The sequence below is a fragment of the Thamnophis elegans genome, chromosome 6 (assembly GCF_009769535.1).
Source record: "Thamnophis elegans isolate rThaEle1 chromosome 6, rThaEle1.pri, whole genome shotgun sequence".
In the NCBI taxonomy this organism is placed as follows: domain Eukaryota; kingdom Metazoa; phylum Chordata; class Lepidosauria; order Squamata; family Colubridae; genus Thamnophis; species Thamnophis elegans.
Genome location: NC_045546.1, coordinates 49,034,159 through 49,055,314, shown reverse-complemented (window position 1 = coordinate 49,055,314; position 21,156 = coordinate 49,034,159). Strand labels below are relative to the sequence as shown.

The window sequence follows — 21,156 nt, the reverse complement described above, 5'->3', positions numbered from 1 at the left end:
TTGGGATTGCAGTTTTAGAATGAAGACGAATATGAATCATCACTATCATAATTTAATTGGAGCCAGTTTTATGTATAGCACAGTTTTCCATCTCACTCTTAATTCCTTATAGGAAGGTCTATTGCAAGGCAGCCTTTTTGCATCCCCGAGTAACGAAAACCTACCCAGGATTTCAAAGCAAACATTACAGGCTCCAGACAGTACAGTAGTGCAGTGCCGTATCTTCATGTCATAAAAGAAAGTTTGTAGTTTGTAGTTTATTGGGATTTATATGCCGCCCTTTTCCCTGAGGGGACTCAGGGCGGCTTACAACCACAGGGGGGGGGGGTTGATAGAAAGTTTGTCTATGATTCAAGATCAGGCGATTCAAAAAGATAGGAAGGTTGCTGCTTTTGACCCTCCTCCTGACAAATCTCCTTATAGCTATGCCTCAAAGCAAACGTCATAAAGCGGTCTCTTTCTTTCGCAACGAAATCATCAAGTACTCCTTGGCTATCATTGAGTGGCTATTAGGGACTTCATAGCACCGATATGGCAGCCTTAAAAAAAGGAGGCTTTAAAGCTAGGATAGCAATCCCCCCCCCCCCCCGCAATAAGTTCTTTTCTCAAAAAAAGAAAAAGAAACATTCATTTCATTCCAAATAGCCTCGACTACCGCTGAAGTGAAGCGGTCGGAGAGGAACCGCAAGAGACGGAACGCTTTTTTTCGCGATCGGTGTTTCCGGAGGACGTGAAGTGCGTCGGGCCGCCCAGAGGAGGTGGTGGAGGACGAGTGAAAGGAAAGTGGCGATGGCTTCTGTTTCGTTTGCCCGCGGACTATGGCGGGGCTGCAACAAACGTAAGCCTAAGGAGGAACCCGAGGGGTGGCTGGTTTAAACTCTGGGCTCAGGGGATGCAGCTAAGGCATTGTTATAATGCCATTCACTTCGATGTACCTTGGTATTACGCTGCTTAGATTAAAACACTGCAGTCCCTGCCTGTCCTTCTTAATGATAGACCAGCATAATATCTGAAACCCAGAATTGAAATGTGGGGTCCTTTGGTGGTTTTCTTAGAGGCGTTTCGTTACCCAGACTAGGTAGCATCATCATTTCTGTTAGGGAGTAGAATACGCATTTGGTCTCAATTTGTATTCTAGTGACTTGCCCTAGCAGTGTTGGTGGGAATGGTCTTGGTGCTTCTTTGGTTGGGCTGTTTACTGTTAGCTTTTTGGCAATTCCTTGATTGGGGTATTGTTTGTTTGTTAATTGTTGGTCTAATGATAGACCAGCATAATATCTGAAACCCAGAATTGAAATGTGGGGTCCTTTGGTGGTTTTCTTGCAGGCGTTTCGTTACCCAAACTAGGTAGCATCATCATTTCTGTTAGGGAGTAGAATACTGAATATTAACATTAGACCAATAACAATATAATATTGTTATTGGTCTAATATTGTTAACATTATTCAAATATTAATATTTATGTCTGTGTGCTTGCTGATAGCCAATTGTTCCCTTTTTGCTCCTTGATTGTCTCTTTTGATTAATATGTAGATGTTGTTTATGTCTATGTGCTTGTTGATGGCCAATTTGATGGCCCTATCTCTGAGAAATTGGCCATCAGCAAGCACAAACAGCATCTATATACCATTCAAAAGAGACAATCAACAAAAGGGAACATAAAAGACTAGAACCTCTTCACCGGCAATCAACACCCAGATAAGTAGAGATTAATACCAAAATGAACATTAGATTAACACATTAAAATTTGGTTAGGACCAAAGAACAACCAAGATGACTCCCACCAACACTGACAGGGAAGCCACTAGTGACTAGAATATAAAATGAGAGCAAATCCCACTCCCTACTAGCACTGTCCTCATGTCTTTCTTAAATCTTGCAAGAACAGCTTCCTGAGCATGGATATTGCTTTAATAATTAGGGAAAGTTAGATAACCATTTGCATAGTATCAATAATATTTCCTCTTAAAGGCTTGCATTTCTAAAGTTTAACCCTGGAATTTAAAAATGGATTCCATGATTATGAACATTGAGTTCAGTTTGTTTTATGTGGCTGGTGCCTTGCTTTTTGACCCTGGAGATTTTATAGCCTGACATTTCAAACTCTAGGCTCCTAAAGTTAAAAGGTATTTTCTTGATGATTGTTGGTAAGAAAAGCAGAGTTGGTAGGTCTGACATATTAGAAGCAAAGTGCATTGTGTATGGTAAGATGTTTGCACAGTTCATAGCATCATTGTACATCTTTTTAAAGACTCAAATAATCATTTGATTATGTGATATGGCAGGTATTAATGGCATGTGATATTGCATTGCCCCCCCTCTCTTTCTCTCTCTCTCTCTCTCTCACACACACACAGACAGACAGACACCTCAAACTAGCAGGAGCTTACTTCTCTTAAAAGATTTAAGTTATTTTCGTCAGATTTTGAATAAAGGAAATGCACTTTCACAGATTCCAGAGAAGTTCCTTAGATATTAATTATAGGTCTTGCAGCAAGGAATATTTTTCCTTCATTAATTTTAGTCAAATTTCATAGAGTTTACTTTTATATAAATGCATTAGAAAAGATGATATTAGACAATTAAAATAATATATTTTAACAAACCCTTCTTTTTTCCCCCTCAGGATTAATTTCCACTGCACCTGCTTCTCAACTTTCAACAGCAGAAATTGCTCAAAGGCGCAATGATCTGTTCACAAAAGAGAAAGAAAGACAACTGTCTCTTAATCCACGGATTGAGAAAATTGAAGTAAAACATGTTGGTAAATCACATACTGGCACCTTATTTATAATGAACAAAGGACTTTCCACTCCATACAGTTGTGCCATGCGTAAGTAATTGAAATGGTTGTTGTTAGGGTGAATAACAAATTGAAACATGTTTTAAGTAAGAAGGGCTATGGCTTTGTTAGTTGTGTTTCTACAAATACATAATGTTTGGGAGTTAAACTTACTCTAGTAAGTGTTCACTTGGGATCACCAGCCATTCTGCTTCCCTAATATGTTTCTTGGTTTCTACAGATCTGTTCTCTTCTTTGATACCTAGTTTCTAGCAATTTGGAATCCTCAGTTTTGTTGAGTTAATTTCACCTATCCCTGTTAATTCCCCATGAAGCATCATTAAAGGAGAGAAATATTCCAAATCATCATGCTGTTTTGCGATGAATTATAACTTGATCCAAAACAGGCAAAAAAAATAAAAAAAATCCTGGCTTCTTTCTGTTAACCAAAAAAGATTCTGATAGTGTCTCATAGTAGGATTAAAAAAAGAAAAATAAGTAGAAGTATCAGATGGTTCAAGAAAACTATGGGTGAAACCTTGCTGCTTCCCTTAAAAACAGTTAGTTTTTACCATAGGTATTATACAGATGATTGTTTTAGACTGTTGTTTCACTAATAAAATATGATTCTATGATTCTTTGAAGTTTAATTTTTATTTTACTTTGTTTTTTCCAGATTTAAGTGAATGGTATTTTAAGAGATCTGTGCTTGCCCTTGTAGATGGGCAGCTCTGGGATATGTACAGACCTTTGACTCATTCTTGTGAAATTCAGTTTCTTACTTTCAAAGATGAGGATGCAGAAGAAGTGAACAAAGTATGACAATACTGAACTTCTTGCTTTATATTGTTTTTATTAAACCTGCAGGACAAAAGGATGCATGGTGTAAATTTAGTTGAATGTAAATACAGGTAGTCTTTGCTTAACTTTGATAATTGGGACTGGAATTTTTGTCACTGAGCGATGCAGTGGTAAAGCACAATGTCATGTGACCATGTCATTTAGTGATGGGAATCTTGATTGTGAGACTCATGGGTTATTAAGCAAGGACATCCTGTGATTTATTGCAAACAAAATCAACAGGGAAACAGGCAGGAAGCTGCAGTTGTGACTTCCTGCAAAGTCAAAGGAGAAGCAGGCAGGAATTTGCAAGTTGTGACAAATCTTTCTTTAGGTAGATTTCAAGCAGGCCAGTAAGCAGGTAAATGTAATGGAATATGGCCAGGTGGGTGAGGGTTTAGGGTACTGTGATGGGAGTGCAGCCAGGCAGAAGTTAAGTCTTGTAGCCTAGCATGATTGCAGGGTGCCTATGGCCCAGTGCAAACATGATCAAGTATGCATACACTGTGGAGTGCAGATACAGTGGACGTGTTCTACAGAATGTAAGATTTTCCAGATCTTTAACTCTGTAGCTGGGCTACTCACGAGAAAAACTGGAATATTGCAACTGTCATAAGAATGAAATAATTGCTAATACCCGAAACACAATTGTGATTCTTGTGGCATTGCTGTAGCAGCTAGAAATTCAATAACAGTATGCCATTCATTTAGAACCATTGAGGTCATAACCCAATAACAACTTGTAGAGAAGTTGATTCAAACATGATTTGAATATAATGATATTCTGTTTCTCTTATTATTCATCTTAAAAGTTTTTTTTTCTTTTCCAGATTTAAGTGAATGGTATATTAAGAGATCCATTATAAAGGATATAAAGGATAAAGTTTCATCTTTCTGACTTTCCACTAATTACAGATTTAAATAATACAAGTGGAGTATTTTTGATTCATAAAATAAATGACATTCTTATTCTTTAGGATAGTCAGAAACAGAATACAAGGCAAATACCTTTTATGTCTGGCTACATTTTTAATTATATTTGCTGTCAAACATAAAACTTCATAAATGATGCCTTGAGTCTTTTAAATTTTGCTTTTGAAACTAATATTGAACTGTTGATATAATTTGAATTAATATCTATTGCAGGCTTATTGGCGTTCTTGTGCTATGATTCTGGGCTGTGTTTTAGAACAAGCGTTTAAAGATGAATATTCAGTTACTCTTGTTAAAGCTCCAGAAATACCAGGTAACCTAACTCTCTGGAAGAGTATTTTACAATGAACATAGAAAATCATCTCTGTAATTTACACATTTCAAAAATGTAGATATTATAGCATTTGAAGTGCATGCAAAATATGAATTATAGTCTGAACCCACTGGAAGGTTACAAATCTGAAGAAAATTATAATAGACAATTTACTAAATTACCACTTTCAATAGATGATTGTCAACTGTTTTTGTTCATCTAATTAATAAATATTTATAAGTATTTAATAAGTTGTTCATCTAATTAATAAGTGTTTATCACCATAAGAATAATAAATTTCTTATTATCGTAAATACTTCAATTACTTTTTTCTCTGAAGATAAAAGGTTTTTTCAGTTAGTCTTTATTTGGAATTGGCCATATCCAAAACTGCTATGCTAAACAACATAATGCTGGAGAAAGCATACTTCTTAAAATGATTTATTTACCCATGTTCAATTCTCAATTGTATACTATAGCAGAACAGATAAAATTCCTGTTTAAATAGAACAGAATTGCAGACATAGTTTGAATATTACTTTTAATATTCAAATTCTGCAATTTGCTCAATTTATCTGAAAGGTTTTACCCCATTGAACTCGGAAGAAATTTATGTATGCATATATAGAGAGTTGTGTTATAACCCTCTCGGCTCCCAAAGAAGGGGCAGGTAAAGAGGGCGCTGCAGAGATCGTGGTACCAGAGTTTTGGATGGCAGCGCACCAATCTCAGGAGCCAAAGCCTTTGAACCAAGCTTGATTGTGTCCCATTCTAGGATTTTAACTTCCCAATCTAGCATTCTGAGAAAAGCTTTCGTAAAAAGGAGATTGTTCCTCTTCCCTTCCCTTCCTCCCCAATCTCTCCAGATTCTCAGGAGCCAAAGCCTTTAAATCAAGCTTGATTTTACCCCATTTCAGGTTTTTAACTTCCCAATCTAGCGTTCTGAGAAATCTAGCATCTTTGAGGCAACTTTCGTTTGCAGGAGGAGGAGGAGGGCAACTTAAAGCAGCGCTTCCTTAAACCAAAGCCTCTGAGTAACTGGAAAAGAAAGGCATGCTTTTCAAGCAGCAGTTTTCTCCAAGCGCGGCTTTCTTTCCCAGTTACTCAGAGGCTTTGGTATACTCCGCCCTCGCCCTTCTCCTTCTGCAAGCAAAAGGTGCCTCAGAGCTTCAGTGGGCAGCTCAGGGGAGGCAATGACGACAATGACTTCACTCCCCAGCAATGTGAAGAACCGCTGCCACCGCCACTACTGCCTAAGCCATCCCGGGAGCCCAGCAAAGCAGGAGCTCTGAAAGCAAAACCTCTCTCCTTTCCAGCCATCATGATCTCTGCAGCGCCCGCTTCACCTCCCCTACATTTCGAGTATAAGATGCATCCAGATTTTCACCCTCTTTTTTGGAGTAAAAAGGTGTGTCTTATACTCCGAAAAATACGGTAAAATAATGTTAGGTGAACTTTTTTGTGAAAAGATTCCAAAGACATTCAGTTATTGACCAAAATGTTTCTTCAGTTTTTTGCCAGAGCAAATGTCAATGCTGGAGGATATTTGATATTTGGACACAATTCATTATTTTTGTTCAAAAGTGGGATATATAGAACTCAATAATTAATTATTCAGCCATATTTAGATTTCATTTCTTTACCATCCAGCATTTATTTATTTGTTTTGATAATATCTTGTCTAATGAAGAATTCTGAATAACCCAAAACCTTGTACCCTGTGTTTGACATTTTGTTTAATTAAGACATGCCTAATTATGGATTTAGAATTAATTGTATAGCCACATTTCTGGGAGGGAAAACTGATACTGTAACTATATGCTGGTTCTCATTGACTTTGTTAAATATCTGATTTTGAAAAATCTATTCATATCAATATTTCAAAATGTTGTCTTGCTATATAGTGACATCTGGAGCGTTTTGCTATGATGTAATCTTGGATAGCAAACTGGATGCATGGACGCCAACTGAGGTAAGATCAAACTGATTTAATGGACAACTCAATGTATCAATTCTATGAAAAGAATAATTGCTAAATGTAAAAATTCCAATGGACATTTGTATCCACGTAGAACTTTATGTGTTTGTGTCCTATGTTTTATTTACTCTTACTAGGTAATAAAACATGATTTTGAACTACTGGAGAAATTCATTTTTTATAAATGTAGATGTTAAACTGCACTTCCTAGACTGCTGGACCAAGCCTCTAATACTTATCTGGGTTTCAAATGTATTTTTTTGAATAAAATATATTTAAAATTTGCATATTGTGAGGAAATATTTAAATATTTTGTAAACATTGATCTGAAAACAGAATGTATGCAGAATTAGCAAACCAGAAATTGATTGATCAATCCTCCTATGATGATACAGTCAATATTAGATTTTGTTCTGGATTCAGACCTTAATTCATATAATATTAAGTTATAAAACCTAATTTGGAACTTCTTCAGTTCTGGTCTGGTCATATTTAGTCTGGTCATATTTCTATTATAAAACTCTTTCTGCCATTGTTCCACCCTCTGGAACAGGCAGGGCAGCATATATTTAATAAATGATAATAATAAAAATAATATCAAGCATCCATAGATGTCTATTGCTGGTCGTTGGAAAGGACTACCAGTAGATAGGCAGACAAAAATACCTAACCCAGCTGGCTGAATGTGTGACAAACCAATAATATTGATTGTAGTCATGTAGAAAAATGCAAGGAGGAAGATTAATTTTAAGTTCAATTTTGCATTAATATAGTAGAAACATTTTTAAAAAGTAAGGTGTATTAAAATATATAAATTGGATTTGGATAGCCTCACAAGCTTGCCTTTTTATTCCTCAAATATTTCTTATAGTATTTGCTATAATTGCTAAAATTATTAATTCAGAAACTTCCTTCTGTATTGCATTAGGGATGACATGAAAGGAACACTATGTGATATGTTTAAATCGATTAAGTCAAATAATTTTTTAGACTGCTGGGCATATAGAAGATATTGAGTTTTTTAAAGCTTAGATGAAAGGAGCAATAGTAAATATGAAATAGGTTCCACTTTTTATACTTACTATATTCCTGCAAAGACAGAGCTAACTTAAATAGCTATAGCTTGAAAAGTCTCCAGAATAATATTTAAATATTGCACACCAAGAATTTAAAGTACTTAAATTATTTGAACCTTTTTGTTTATCTGTCTATATAATCTCAGAATTTTTATCTCATTTTTGAAGGAAAATCTCCGTTCCCTTTCAAAAGATGCTTTCCGATTAATTCAGAAAGATTTGCCGTTTGAAGTGCTGGATGTCGATGCAAAAGTGGCACTTGAAATATTTGAGTATAACAAGTTAGTATTAACAACCTATATGTCAGAGTTAAAATGTCATTCAGAAAAGATGTCTATCCCTGCAGTCATGTATATAATCTGAAATTAGTGTTTCATTCTGAAGATCTATGATATAATTTGAGATTAAAATAATAAACAGGTCCTTATTCATTTACTTTTGGTTTTCATGTCTATTAATATGCTACTGTTAGCTAAAAGGAATATGGCTGAACAATGTATAATTCCTGTTAAAACAAATAGTCATATATTGCACTTAACATAAGTTGTATATTGTTTATTTTGTAATAGATAATAATGCACACCATTCCACTTTGAAGAGTAATAAGAGGAATGAATAAAACGGAATATGTTTTCTGTGGGTTTAAATGCATCAACATTTACTATATAAGAATAGGGTTCTGAAGTTTTAGAAACATTTCCACTAGAAGCAATGCTGGCAACAGTTAATAAAGGCCTGGTGGTGGGTGTAAAGAGAAATTTTCTCAGTTTTTGAAAAGAAAGAAAAAATATTCCTTAGCCCACTGTTACTAGAATTGGCATGTAGGAATGAAAAATAACATATGATTTAAAAAACCGAAATAGCATGTATATATTCTTCTACCTGAATTTGCGGTTATTTTACATTAAATACAGTAGGAAGTTTAGTTATGGCCCTGCTTCTTTGTGTTTTAGGTTCAAACAGGATATGGTTGAAGAAAGAGCTTCTCAAAATTCCAAAGGAGTAGTTACAGTGCACAGGTGAGCAAAGCCCAAGCCAGCCTTTTTCTTTTAATAACTAGAATTTTTTACCTTTATGACCTTTACATTGAACCAGAAGTGAAATATTCTTACAATCATGGGGAGAATAAATGAGGAGGTAAGCATCTGAACAATGTTTTAACACTTCAGTGAGAAGTTATGTCTTTGCTTTCTCTCTCTTTTTCTCTTCCTTTAAATTGATGTCAAAGAAGAGACCAGCCATTCCTGACTCATCGGAATATATGATTATCAGCAATTTCTCTTTCATTATATTTCATTATACTGAAATCTACAAAAATGCATTATATTCAGTGACCCAAACCACATTCAGAACTCGTGGAATTATCTTTTGTGATTAGGGCAAATATTTTGCAAGGAATAAATAAGGCCTCAATCCTTTGTTCTGGAAGCCTCCAGCTGAAAATTATATAGTGTGAAGGAAATCACAATTCATGTATGCATCTAAATGCTGATGTTCCATTTAATATAGCTTCATTCCATTTATTTATACTTTACTGTATTACTTATATTGGCATGTGCAATTCAATGTAGTGTTTGGTCTGTTATCTCAATAGACAAGTCTATCACTACCTGAAAGCTATAATATATTTTATAAATGTTGATTAACTGGCATTAAAATACTTTATTTCAGCACTTCTAAATTACAAAATATGTAGCAAAAATAAAGTTACAGGCTTATTGTTTCATTAATTTTTCAGCCAGAGACAAATTCATTATAGATCTTTAAAGACAGTCATTCCATAAGCTTCAAGTGTTGTAAAAAGAATAGAAATGTAGGCCATGATTCCAAGCCATATTTGTGCAAACATTCAAATAGGTATCACTTAAGAAATTTAGTCCATCTTCCAATTATCTATTCAGTTTCACTTCAATACATGCAGTGAATGGGGAGCTTAATAACCCATTGGATAGGTAACAAATACACTTTTCAAGCTATTACTAACATATTTTCTGTGATTTGTTTTCAACCAGATTTGGTGATTTTGTAGACGTTAGTGAAGGACCTCATATTTCAAGAACTAGCTTGTGTGATCAGTATGAAGTGACAGCAGCTCATAATCTTCAAAACAGCCATCAAAGCAGCCAGTCTAAATTAAGAAGATTCCAAGGTATCTCTATACCACATCATTTAAAGGTTAGTAATCTATTTACTAGTATTTTTTGTTTAGGATAAGAAAGAGAATATAGACTTAGGATGGTATGCAGTAAATAGTCTTCAAATTATTCATCCTAAATCCACTGATGTTTCTCATGAGGCAAGAGAAAATATTTTACCCTTTTAAAAACTCCTGAGGAATTTAAAAAAAAGTAAAATAAGTACATTAAATGTTTTGGAAAATTAGAATTTTTTTTGTCATTTCTTTGAAAAGAATGAAAAACCATATGCTTGCAATTTGGCAGTGCAATAGTGAAGAGTTTAAGGGCCAGTAAAAAGGAAAGGGCTTTTTAATGGGTTTTATACCACCAGCAACAATTGATACAAGAATTATTAGGAAAATTAATTATTAAACAGTCTCTGCTCCATAGTTTAGAATCCATAAGAAAAATTAAAGAAAAATGATAGGAATTTGGAAAGCATCTCTTGTTGCTTTTTAAACTAGAAATAAATAGTACAAAGCCAGCATCTTAGAGTTTAGTGGAAAAGATTCAGCCAAACTTTTCAAATTCTAGTACTGTATTTCTATTTAGAAAATGTAACATCACTTTTCCCCCAAAGGTTTTACTTGATTGCTATATTTGGGAAAAGAATTGTTTTCCAGAGAAACATTAAATTTTAATCACACACACACAAATTCTGCTGGTGCCCAAAATAATGGAATTTAATGTTTATTCTTAAGAAATACAGCTGGGGAGGAGGAGCCAATGTCTTCACGGTACGGACGTGCAGTCTCGATGCTCTGAGACTGCAGCTGGTACTTTTGCCACTGAGGGGTTCAATCGGACCTAAATCGTCCCAAAGAGACGGTGAACAGGAAGAATACATCTTGCTGATCTCGGGGATATCGCAAAATCCCTGAAAAAAGCAAGAAAAAGTCTTCAAGCTGGTGACAAAAGACAGCTTATGCTGATGAAGTGGGAGACGGATGGCTATGGAACTGAAGGGAACAGAAAATGAAGTGTGATTCAACTGGGGAATTCTTTCTGTTTTGGAAAAAACAACTGCCCAAAAGAATCTCTTTTTTATGCTAAACTAAACCCACAACTAGAAGAAGCCAGCGGCGAAATTGATCTTTATTGTTTTGTTGTGGTCAGTATATATTTTTCTTCTTGTAACTATTGAAATATTCTTCGCAACTTTTTCTTTCTCCCCCCCCTCCTCCCCCTCTGCTTAAAGTGAACGGACTGGTTTCTCTTCTTTGGTCTCTGCAATATTCTTCAACTAAAGGACTAAAATCTCCCTCTTTATTTTTTAAAAAATTGTCTACTATTTGCTATTAAACTCCACTTTGTTCCTCCTAAATCTGAGTCAACACAAGAAAGTGGGGAAAAAAGTACTAATTTTGCTGCTCAGAAGCTTAACGTTTTCGTGCTTCAAAGCTCTGTAACTAAAAGTGATAAGAGTCAAGGCTAAAATTGTTTATCACAGCTGTTTCTTGAGAGCCTTATCGGTACTGGGTGAAGGGAAAAAAACGGAACCTCTCTCTTGTGAAGATTAAAACTACAACGGCAGTAATTTACAATTTGGAACATGGAACAATCTACAGAAGAGGAAGCTTTAATTTTATAAAAGATTTGGGATGCAATTCAAGAGTTATTCGTAATTTTGAAAATTGACAAGAACATAGAGTTCATACAAGAAAAAAATGAGGGAGGTTTGAAGAGAAAAAGGAACACAAAGATAAGAAATCTAATGATTTTGATCTCTGAACTGAAAGTGGTTGAAAGTGAAAAAAATGGGAGTTTGGAAGGGGGATTTCGATGGCCTGGAGCTTTACCCCAAATTTCAAGGCACAAAAGAAGAAAAAAGAGAAAAAATGATGGTTTCAAAGGAAAAAACCCTAACAGAAATAGGATTGGCAACTAAAGATAAACCAAGTAAAGTAGCAAAAGTGCGCCGAGACTATCCGAGAGATCCAATGGACAATAAGGTGCGGAGAGATGTCCATAAAAACTTTACCGAGGAAATAAATAGAAAACTAACTCCACAAATGGCAAAAGAAATAAGACTACAGGCCTTCTGGAAGGACACAGGCTGATATATGAAAATTGATAATAAAATAATAATAATAATAGTTAAGTTTGATGATTAGTTAGTAGGAATTTAGTAACTCCTTAGATTGCTTGCTTAAATAAATATTTGATAATGGTAACAAGGTATGTTTCTATGTTGGCTGGAGGTGAGAAAGCTGGATATAAGTAATAAATGATTCTGTTACAAACTGATAATAATAACAATGATGAAATGATAAAACTTATAGTTAATGACATATATATGTACTGGCTTAATATAAGGAATTTGGATAGATATTGCAAATAATGATTTGGGGAAAAAAGTTTAGAAATTTAAATAACCATTATTAATTATAACAACTAACAATGAAATGATAAGGATAAGGGATACAGTTAATGATACATACATGTACTATCATAATAAAAGGAACGTGGTCACAAATTGTAAACAGTGATTTGAGGGGAGAAAAGGGCTCAGATATTTTGTCAACTAATTTTTGTTTAGAACGTGTTATAAAGGTTTAAGGCTATTGGATGACTTTGTAATAATTAATGAAATGCCATTAGGTGGCTGTGTTTTTTTTAAACTATGGTTTATTCTAAGCAAAAGGACATTAAAACAATTTCAGCTAAATGAGAACTATGATAGGTTGAAAGTAAAACTCATTAAGAACTTTGATATTCGATATGAATGTAAGTAATGAATCTGGAAGAGATGCACGAAAGCTAATTATAACCAATTGACACACTTTCTACAAGATGTAATGTAAGATGATCATTTTTGTGTGTTGATTGTTTAGTAAAAATAAAAAAAAATGTTTATTAAAAAAAAGAAATACAGGCTTCCGGGGGAGGGGTTGCCGCCGTCGGCAGCTTAACAAAGCTGCCCTCAGAGTTCTGGTTCGTATATCCATTTAAGATCTTAGATATCTCTTTTTTCGGGCAAGAAAAAAGTAGGGAGGGACCCAGCCAGTTAGAATCCTCTTTGTAGTTCGCAGCTCTTTTTTTTTTGGCTGTGAACGAAAGAGAAGGATCAACGAAAGCTGAGTCACTTACTCTGGCCAGATCTTCTGAGCTGTTTTTTTTCAGCTCAAGGCGAGTTACCCCCCCTCAGGACAAGCCTTTGTAATTAACTCATTTAAGATCAATCCGAGCAGCGACCATACCCGTGAACCCTTTTTTCTCTCTATTTAAAATACCAGCTTCAATTTTATAAAAGACTCCTTTGTTTAACTTTTTTTAAAATGGCGATTTTATAGCTTCCGCATTTGCTATAACTATACATCCTCAACTTCCTGGCACAGAATTAAGGAAATAACTTTTTACAAACCAATTAGCCCCATTCCCTCAAAGATTTCTTTTTATCAATTGCCAAAAGTTTACTGAAACTACCTTATCTCAAATCAACGTGAGCAGAGACTCTGTTTGCTTTCTTTTTATAATGGCACCGAAATCGAAGCAGCCCAGATGTTCTCTTACATCTCAGGCATTTGTTACAAAGCCGCAGCTCTTACCTTCCACGCCCCCTACTGGAGATTTGTTAACGAAAGAATTTCTTTTTGAGACTCTCAAAGAATTTAGAGAGGAGATGAAGCAACTTGTTACAGATTTATGTGACAAGCTTGATACCAAGATTGCTCAAACAAGGGAGGATATGACAAGAGTCATAACTGTATTGACAGACTATGTTGCTGGAATGGAAGATAAGCTGGAGCTCCTGGAGGAAGCCAACTCCAACCTGACATCTAAAATTGAAGTGCTACAACAGGAAGTTGAAAACGCAGAAAAACAACTTGTTATGACAAATTATAAAAAGATGGAGCTTGCTTTAAGAGTTAGGGGATTACGTGAAAATGAACAGGAGAACTTGAAACAGACTTTTTCAGAGGCTTTCAGTCGTTTGGTGGGAAGTCCGGGACTCAACTTTGATTGGCAGATCCAAAAAATTTATCGCCAGAATTCGTGGGCGGCAAAACAGAGACAGCTTCCGAGAGACATAATTATATATTTCGCTACAAGAGAATCCAGAAATGCGATACTACAAGAGTTTTATAATACCAGGCTGCGAATTGATGGACAGGACTTGATTGTTTTCAAAGAAATACCACCCCAAATGTTAAGAGCTAGGAGAGACTATGCTTTTCTAACTAAGAACTCAGAAACCGTCAGGTACAGTATAGATGGGATGTGCCATTTGGTATTATAGTTACATTTGATGACCAAAAATATCGTCTTAACTCTGTTTGGGAAGCCCGAGATTTTTATTATGAGATCCTAAAGGCGGGACACCTTGAATCACCTGGGCTTGGAGAAAGACAAAGAGAAGGAGAAGAGAAACAACAAAATACACAAGCACAAGACAGGAAGTATCGCTTTCCCCTTCTGGAAAAGCAGAAGACCAGAGAACAAGGATCTAGCCGTGCTCCCGGACGAATCGAAAATAAAGTGGATTGTAGCAACATCTATGAACATCAGCCATTGATTAAGGAGATATTCATGAAACCTTTATAAACATCTTGCTATATTAAATAGCCTTAAAATGACATAACTTCTTTGCAAGGAAATTATATTAAATTAACTGATTTAAAATATTGGCTTAATTCTCAACTTGAACAATACTCTGTGACTTTTGTTTTGCATAAAATGGTATAGTTGTATACAGATGAAGAGACATTAATGCTGAAAGAACTGATGCTGATCTCCTTGGAAAATATATTGTATGGGACTTAAAAAAAAAGACTTGATGGATAATTCTGAACTCTTATATAAATTACTAATGAATTATTTTCCAGGGTGAGGAGGGCGGAGAGTTTGGTGTTTCTGGATCGTGGTTCAGGTTGGAGGGAGTTGGGAGGTGTGGTGTAGACGGGAGGGTAGTGGAGGTTGAACTAGAGCTTATTTTGAGATAGAAAGTAAATTGATTTTTGTATAACTGTTATTTGATTAAAATGCCTGGAAGGATACACCCAGGGAGTCTGTAGGAAGGCGGAGCATATATGAGAGGAATACGGATGAAAATAAAATATATGTATGTGTATGTATATGTGTGTGTATATACATATATATGTGCATATGTATGTATATGGACACGGATAGAGGCAGGACGAGAAGAGTTGGAAAAGGAAACCGAGAGAAGAATTTGAGATGTGTTTATAAAAGGGACAAATTAAAGGTTTGGAACCAGACAGATATTTAGATAAAGAAATAAGGCCCCTAGCTAGAGAAGAATTCTATCTGGTTAACTTATTTGGTTTCAATACAGTTTGAAATCCTGCAAGCAATTAATTAACTGAGATTAGGAATGATGTACATTGTACAAGTCTTAATAATGATGGGAAGCTGAGCTCAAAGTAAAGAGTTTATTGATTTTTCCTTTTTTTATTATTATTATTATTTCCTTCTTTTTTTCCTTTTTTTTATCTCTTAACTTTCAATGTACTTGGTTTTAATATACTCTAGACTGTGTTTGATAAAAAGCTAAGCCGGATATGGGATCTGGGAAGTCTGAAGGGGGGTAGGGAGGGGGATCATAGGGGGGAGGGGGGGAGGAGGGAGGGGGGAAACATAGTTTCAATTTTCAAAACAATAAGAATGCACTTGTATACTGTTGCTTCTTTCCTTTCCTTTATTTTCTTTTTTTTTCTTTCAATTTTAGTATAAAATACAAATCGAATATACTAATGAATAGCAGAAATACACCGAAGTGAGGAGTAGAGGGAAAGAAGAGGGAGGAGTAGAGAGGGAGTGAGAGGGGAATGGAAGGAGGGTGAGATGGAGGGAGGGGGAGAAAGGAACGTTAGAGGGGGAGGGGAAGTAGAGGAGGGGAATGCTGAAGGGGAGAAATGAAAGTTGGAGGGGGAGAAAGAAAGAGTGTATGGAGGGTTGAAGTGTTATGTTGGTTTTGTATTTTGGAAGAGTTGTGTTTATTGTTTCTTTAATCGCACAGTATATGTTTGTATAAATTGAAAATGAAATAAAACATATATTGAGGGGGGGGGGGAAAGAAATACAGCTGGATTTTTTCTCTTTAAATCCTGAGAGGTTTTATATAAGAAAGCTGAAAAATTATGAAATGTGGTTATTTGATCCTCATGAGATTTTGCCCATAATACACAACATAGAAACACATTTTCATTGAAAAATAATAATAATGATTTATTAAACTTACATACTGATTGATTCTGTTTCATTACAGCTTTATCATACTATATGGCACAGATTGAGGAAAAGATCACAGAAACTAGTAAGTTTAAGCCTCAAGGAATAATCACTACATTTGCATAACTTATTTTTCTGAAACCTATGAAGAAACACAACCCTGTAATAAAATGTAACATAAAATATCAATATTTTAGAAAAATGCATTAGAAAATATAAACAATTTCTTTTGCTCTGATATTCTAGAGCAGGATTCTCCAACCTTGGCAATTGACTTGTGGACTTCAACTCCCAGAATTCCTCAGACAGTTCATGCTGAATTCTGGGAGGTAAAGTCCACAAGTTGTAAAGGTGCCAAGTTGGAGACCCCTGCTGTAGATTTTTTTATAGGTAATCCTGGTCTTGCGATCATAATTGTGACCGAAATGTCCATTGCTAAGATGTGTGGTCATTAAGTGGCACCCAATTTTACGATATTTTTTTTGCCACAGTCATTGAGCAAATCTGGCTTCCCTCATCAGACTATGTTTTTTGGAAGCTCCCTGGGAAATTTGCAAATGATGATCACTTGACCATGGGGATGTTGTGACAGATGTAAATCTGCAGACCAGTTATAAGTTACTTTTTTCAGTACCATTGTAACTTCAAACATTTGTGAACCTAATAGTCATATGTTTAGGACTACTTATAGTATGTACCAATGTGTAAAGAAGAACTTTTCATAAGATGTTCATAATATGTAAGGCATAAAACTATTTTTATTTTCTTGAGCCTGGAAGGAATGACAATAGCACTACTCTGCTTTATTATTTGTATGTTATATTGATACATGTTTTAACTTTGGGTAATTACTATCAAACTTAAAGTATTGACTGCAATGTAAATATAATGGTGATATGAACAATTGATATTATTACAAGTGTTAGTACTACTGTTATTACACTATTAGAGAAGTTAAAATTGACAGGAAGGCAATGTAGAATGGAGAACTACAAAGGCTAAACATGAATGCTGATACAGAAGGCTGTATAACTACTTTATATTGTTATGTTTGTCTTGGTTTTTTTGTTGTGTTTTTTTCCTGTTTTTAAAAGTAAAAATGTTTAATAAAACCTTTTTTTAAAAAAATATTGATTCACGTTTTAGATTGCATACACACTGCATGTGTATTGCAAACATCCATGAAAATTATTGTTGACTTGTTCCTGTTTTTAAAAAGCAGAGACTTATTCTTACCCATCTGTTACTGGGTTTGGAGGTGTGAGAGTGTCTATTTTTGTCATAGTATAAATTACAGTATACATGGGATTTTCATCTCTGGATGGCCAATAAAATGTAATGCTTGCTTTGACAGTTGTGGCCAAAGGCAGCTCTGAGGGCTGCACATAAATGATTTGAAGATTGCTAGGGGTCTTGAAGCTTTAGTTTGCTTATGGGTGCAATAGGGAGAGTACTGAATTTCAAAATTGATTTTTGATTTGAGTGTATAAAAGTAGTAATAGGAATTAGATTTAAGAATCATGGCATTGTCAATCTAATATTACCAGATAATTTAAACTATTGACAAAAAACGTAAGAATTCAAATTTCAGTGTTACTTTCCTATTTATATAAATATATTTTTTAAATGGTCTGTATTGCCATGTATATAAGTACATCTGTTATAATATCTACTAGCAAGCATAATTCTAAAGCATCTCTGTATCCTCTTTCTTTCCTGGGTAGCCTGAATATTAAACCAAATGATATTTAATGTGTGGTTTTTTCAGTAGTATTATTTTTCTGAAGCAAATGCTAATGAGAAATGAATTATATTTTTCTCAGGAGGCACAGTGTTTCCATTTCTGCCCAGATTTTTCAGTTTACCCATTGCAGTTCTCATTAAGAAAATCAAAGTGTGGTTGCCAACATGCAGGATGATCAGTATGAACAGTGAATAGGGGGAGGAATTGGAATGGATTTGGGGATTTGGCAAAAGGTATGTGAAAGTTCATATTTTACCTCAAGAATTTATTATGTTTTACAGATCAGTGAAAGAAGACCAAAAGAAACAAACGATGGAAATGAAATTACAAATGTTGAACTAGCCTGACCCTTTCTAATCTGTATGTGTGGAAATACTTATGAATTAAATTGAGATTGTTTTAAAGTACAGATTCATTATTCAGATCAATTCTTTGAAAAAAATCTTTGAGAGAAGGTTTTCAGAGACTCACAGAACATCACCCTTATTCTACCAGATTAGAATTTACATGTAATGGCAATAAAAAGAGATTGCATATCTAGGGGTGTTTTACAGTATCTGCAGGCATTCAAAGCCTGTTGCAAAATGAGAAATGAGTTCAGATACTGATCCTGGCAGATGTTGGATTTTCCTCTCAGTTTTAATACCTCTACAAGTCACAGTTAATAAATATGAGCAATAAGCCCGTACACATCACACCAATTCAGTTTGAATGGAAGATTCAAAGAGGGTTTGATTGAATTTGTGTTTGCAATTTTATATTTGGTGCTAAATTGATTTGAACTACTTAAACAATTTGGATTCAGATTAGAAAAATATATATCCATGGGCTATAAGAGCAAAGCATTGAAATACCCACAGATGTTTATTATTGAATGAGATAAAAATAGCAGGTTCAGCAGACTTTTTAAACCTATCATGCTACAAAATATTTTTGAAATAATATTCTTGAACCTCTTTGGAGGCAAAGAGAGCTTGATTTGTGCTTACTGAACCAATGCAGCAAGTACCTTACTCCAATTTATAATAAAGACATTCAGAAAATATTTTAAGATAAATGCTTGTTTTCTGGAGTGCCAAGCCTTGTCTGGGACACTAAAAAAATGCTTTATTGATTTATCTCTGGATTTGCAGAAGGATAGGAAAATAGATATATCAGGATGATTTTCTTGCTGATTTCTGAGAAGAACCCTTTCCTCCCTATTGGGACTCAGAGGCAACAGACACAGATTTAATCAGAGAGATACAATTCTATAGAGGAAGGCAGTTGAGAAAGTAAGATGCTAGCACAGAAAAATATTTAATATGATTATAACCTTTATTAAAAAAACAATAAATGTTTGGATATATTACCATGCTCTCCTTTTAGTTCGTAAAAAGAATTAAATTTGCCCAAATGATACTCATTGTAAGCATTAGCTTTAGCCAAAAATACATAATCTGAATGGCCACTCTTGAATCCATATTCAAAATGCTGAGGTTGTGTAGGTAGAACTAGCATCAAAGTTTAATACACCAGCATGAGAGAGAATAAAGTTTAGTTTTGAAACATCACCATATTAAAGAAGCCCAGAGATAAGAGGGATGAAGTCCTTGCCAGTTCAAAATAGTTCTGGTAATAAGAGGTTAAAAATTTGGTAGAATTTAGAGTAGCTGCTGAAGCCTATGTCATAGAGTTCATCACTCTACCGTTATGACTGGTATTTCCATTTCTGAAAAGAAAATGTCAAAAAGTCCGCAGTAACAAGTTTAGAAGTGGGAAAGCGACCTTTTAAAGTCTGTGGTGTTTTACAAGGCTAACAAAGTGCTTCGTGGTCATCTAGTTTGATTTGCTGCTTCAAAGTGGTTCCATGCATTGATTCCTGAATGTGCTTTGATGTGATGGATTTTACCAAACCTTCTTTTAATTAAAAACCAAAGCTTTATACAGCACTAGTGACCAGACTTCCTTAGTCCCTAATGTTTTCAGATGTGCTGAACTGTCCATTTCCAAACATTTGAACCTGCAAGATTCTGACTGTGACTGCAGAGGTTGCAATCCAAATATGTGGAAGGAATAAAGTTGGAAAAAGTACTTAGTTATGTTTGACACTAGAACAATGCTACCAAGTTGCGTGATCAGATCTAATCTTTAGATTGTAGTGCTCAAATGGACATTTGTATATTAGTAAATGCTACTACTATTTCAGTACAGCTACAATGGGCATACTTTGTACCAACATATTTTGAAAGCTTATTTTAATTTGAGTTTGTACCACTATTGAATGTAAACATGAGGGCATTGTAGCTTGTACAGAAAAGTTCTGAACTGCAAAGTTGAAATTTCCATCCACTAGGGACAATTTTTTATGTACTGGTAAATATAACTATAAGAAAGAAAAACAAATTAATTAAAGATGCAATGAATCCATCAAAAAGGAATTTGTAATTTGCAATCTTGTAATTCATCAGCCTGAAATGTATTTTAGGTTATTCCACTTTAACTGTGTATCGGCCTGGCCTTTACCTTCTTTTTGTGTGTGTTAATATTTGATCTTTTTATGTGTGGATTATTTGGAAAGAGATCAGAATGCAGTCTGTATTACCATGGTCCCCTTATTCAAAAGGAACAGCATGAATTATCAGTATTAATCCTTAATCTTCGGAAATATCTTGGAGCCAAATCAAATGTCCATTGCTTTCAAGCATTAATACCAGTCATAGTTTCTAACCACTTAGCCCTATACGTCTATAACACATTGTGTGAATTGCAGATCATAAAGCTCTTTTTATGTAGGCAAAAAGCATGTCAGTGTACGAGGGAACAAATGTACTCTTATGATAATTGCATTTGAAGCATTTTTATTGAATCTCTATGATCTCTGATCTACTATCTGAGGTGCTGAAGGTTTTTTTTAATTGCCTTCTTGAAATAGCAGAACTTTCATGCTTGTGAAACTCAGACTGTGGGAAGTGAGTTAAGTAATGTAAAGTTTCTGGAAACATTGAAACAGCCAAAGGAGAAAAAGTGGTTCTATGACAAAGGATAGGTGGGAGTTTGGAAATTTTGAAATGTGTCTCTATCCTGCTTTAAATAAATAAATTGCATTTAATGTTCTTTACAACTAAGAGCATAGCATGTT

The 21,156-nt window shown here is 34.8% G+C and overlaps 1 protein-coding gene across 1 annotated transcript; it reads left to right on the top strand.

Moving 5' to 3' along the window:
• Nucleotides 1-726: 726 nt before the first annotated feature.
• MRPL39 (mitochondrial ribosomal protein L39) lies at nucleotides 727-18,444 on the top strand. Its single transcript, XM_032220068.1, has 10 exons — nucleotides 727-838; nucleotides 2,627-2,833; nucleotides 3,459-3,598; nucleotides 4,769-4,868; nucleotides 6,773-6,840; nucleotides 8,091-8,203; nucleotides 8,876-8,941; nucleotides 9,935-10,097; nucleotides 16,329-16,376; nucleotides 18,317-18,444. Exons 1-10 carry the CDS (start codon nucleotides 790-792, stop codon nucleotides 18,380-18,382), a joined length of 1,020 nt encoding a protein of 339 aa, XP_032075959.1. The 5' UTR covers nucleotides 727-789; the 3' UTR covers nucleotides 18,383-18,444.
• The last annotated feature ends 2,712 nt before the right edge of the window (nucleotides 18,445-21,156 follow it).

What these genes read in the sequence shown, in the direction of transcription:
- MRPL39 (XM_032220068.1), top strand. Translation starts at nt 790, where the DNA reads ATGGCTTCTGTTTCGTTTGCCCGCGGACTATGGCGGGGCTGCAACAAA. An exon ending in GAAATATTTGAGTATAACAA is followed by an intron (nt 8,204 to 8,875) that starts GTTAGTATTAAC and finishes TTTGTGTTTTAG; the next exon opens with GTTCAAACAGGATATGGTTG. An exon ending in CTATACCACATCATTTAAAG is followed by an intron (nt 10,098 to 16,328) that starts GTTAGTAATCTA and finishes GTTTCATTACAG; the next exon opens with CTTTATCATACTATATGGCA.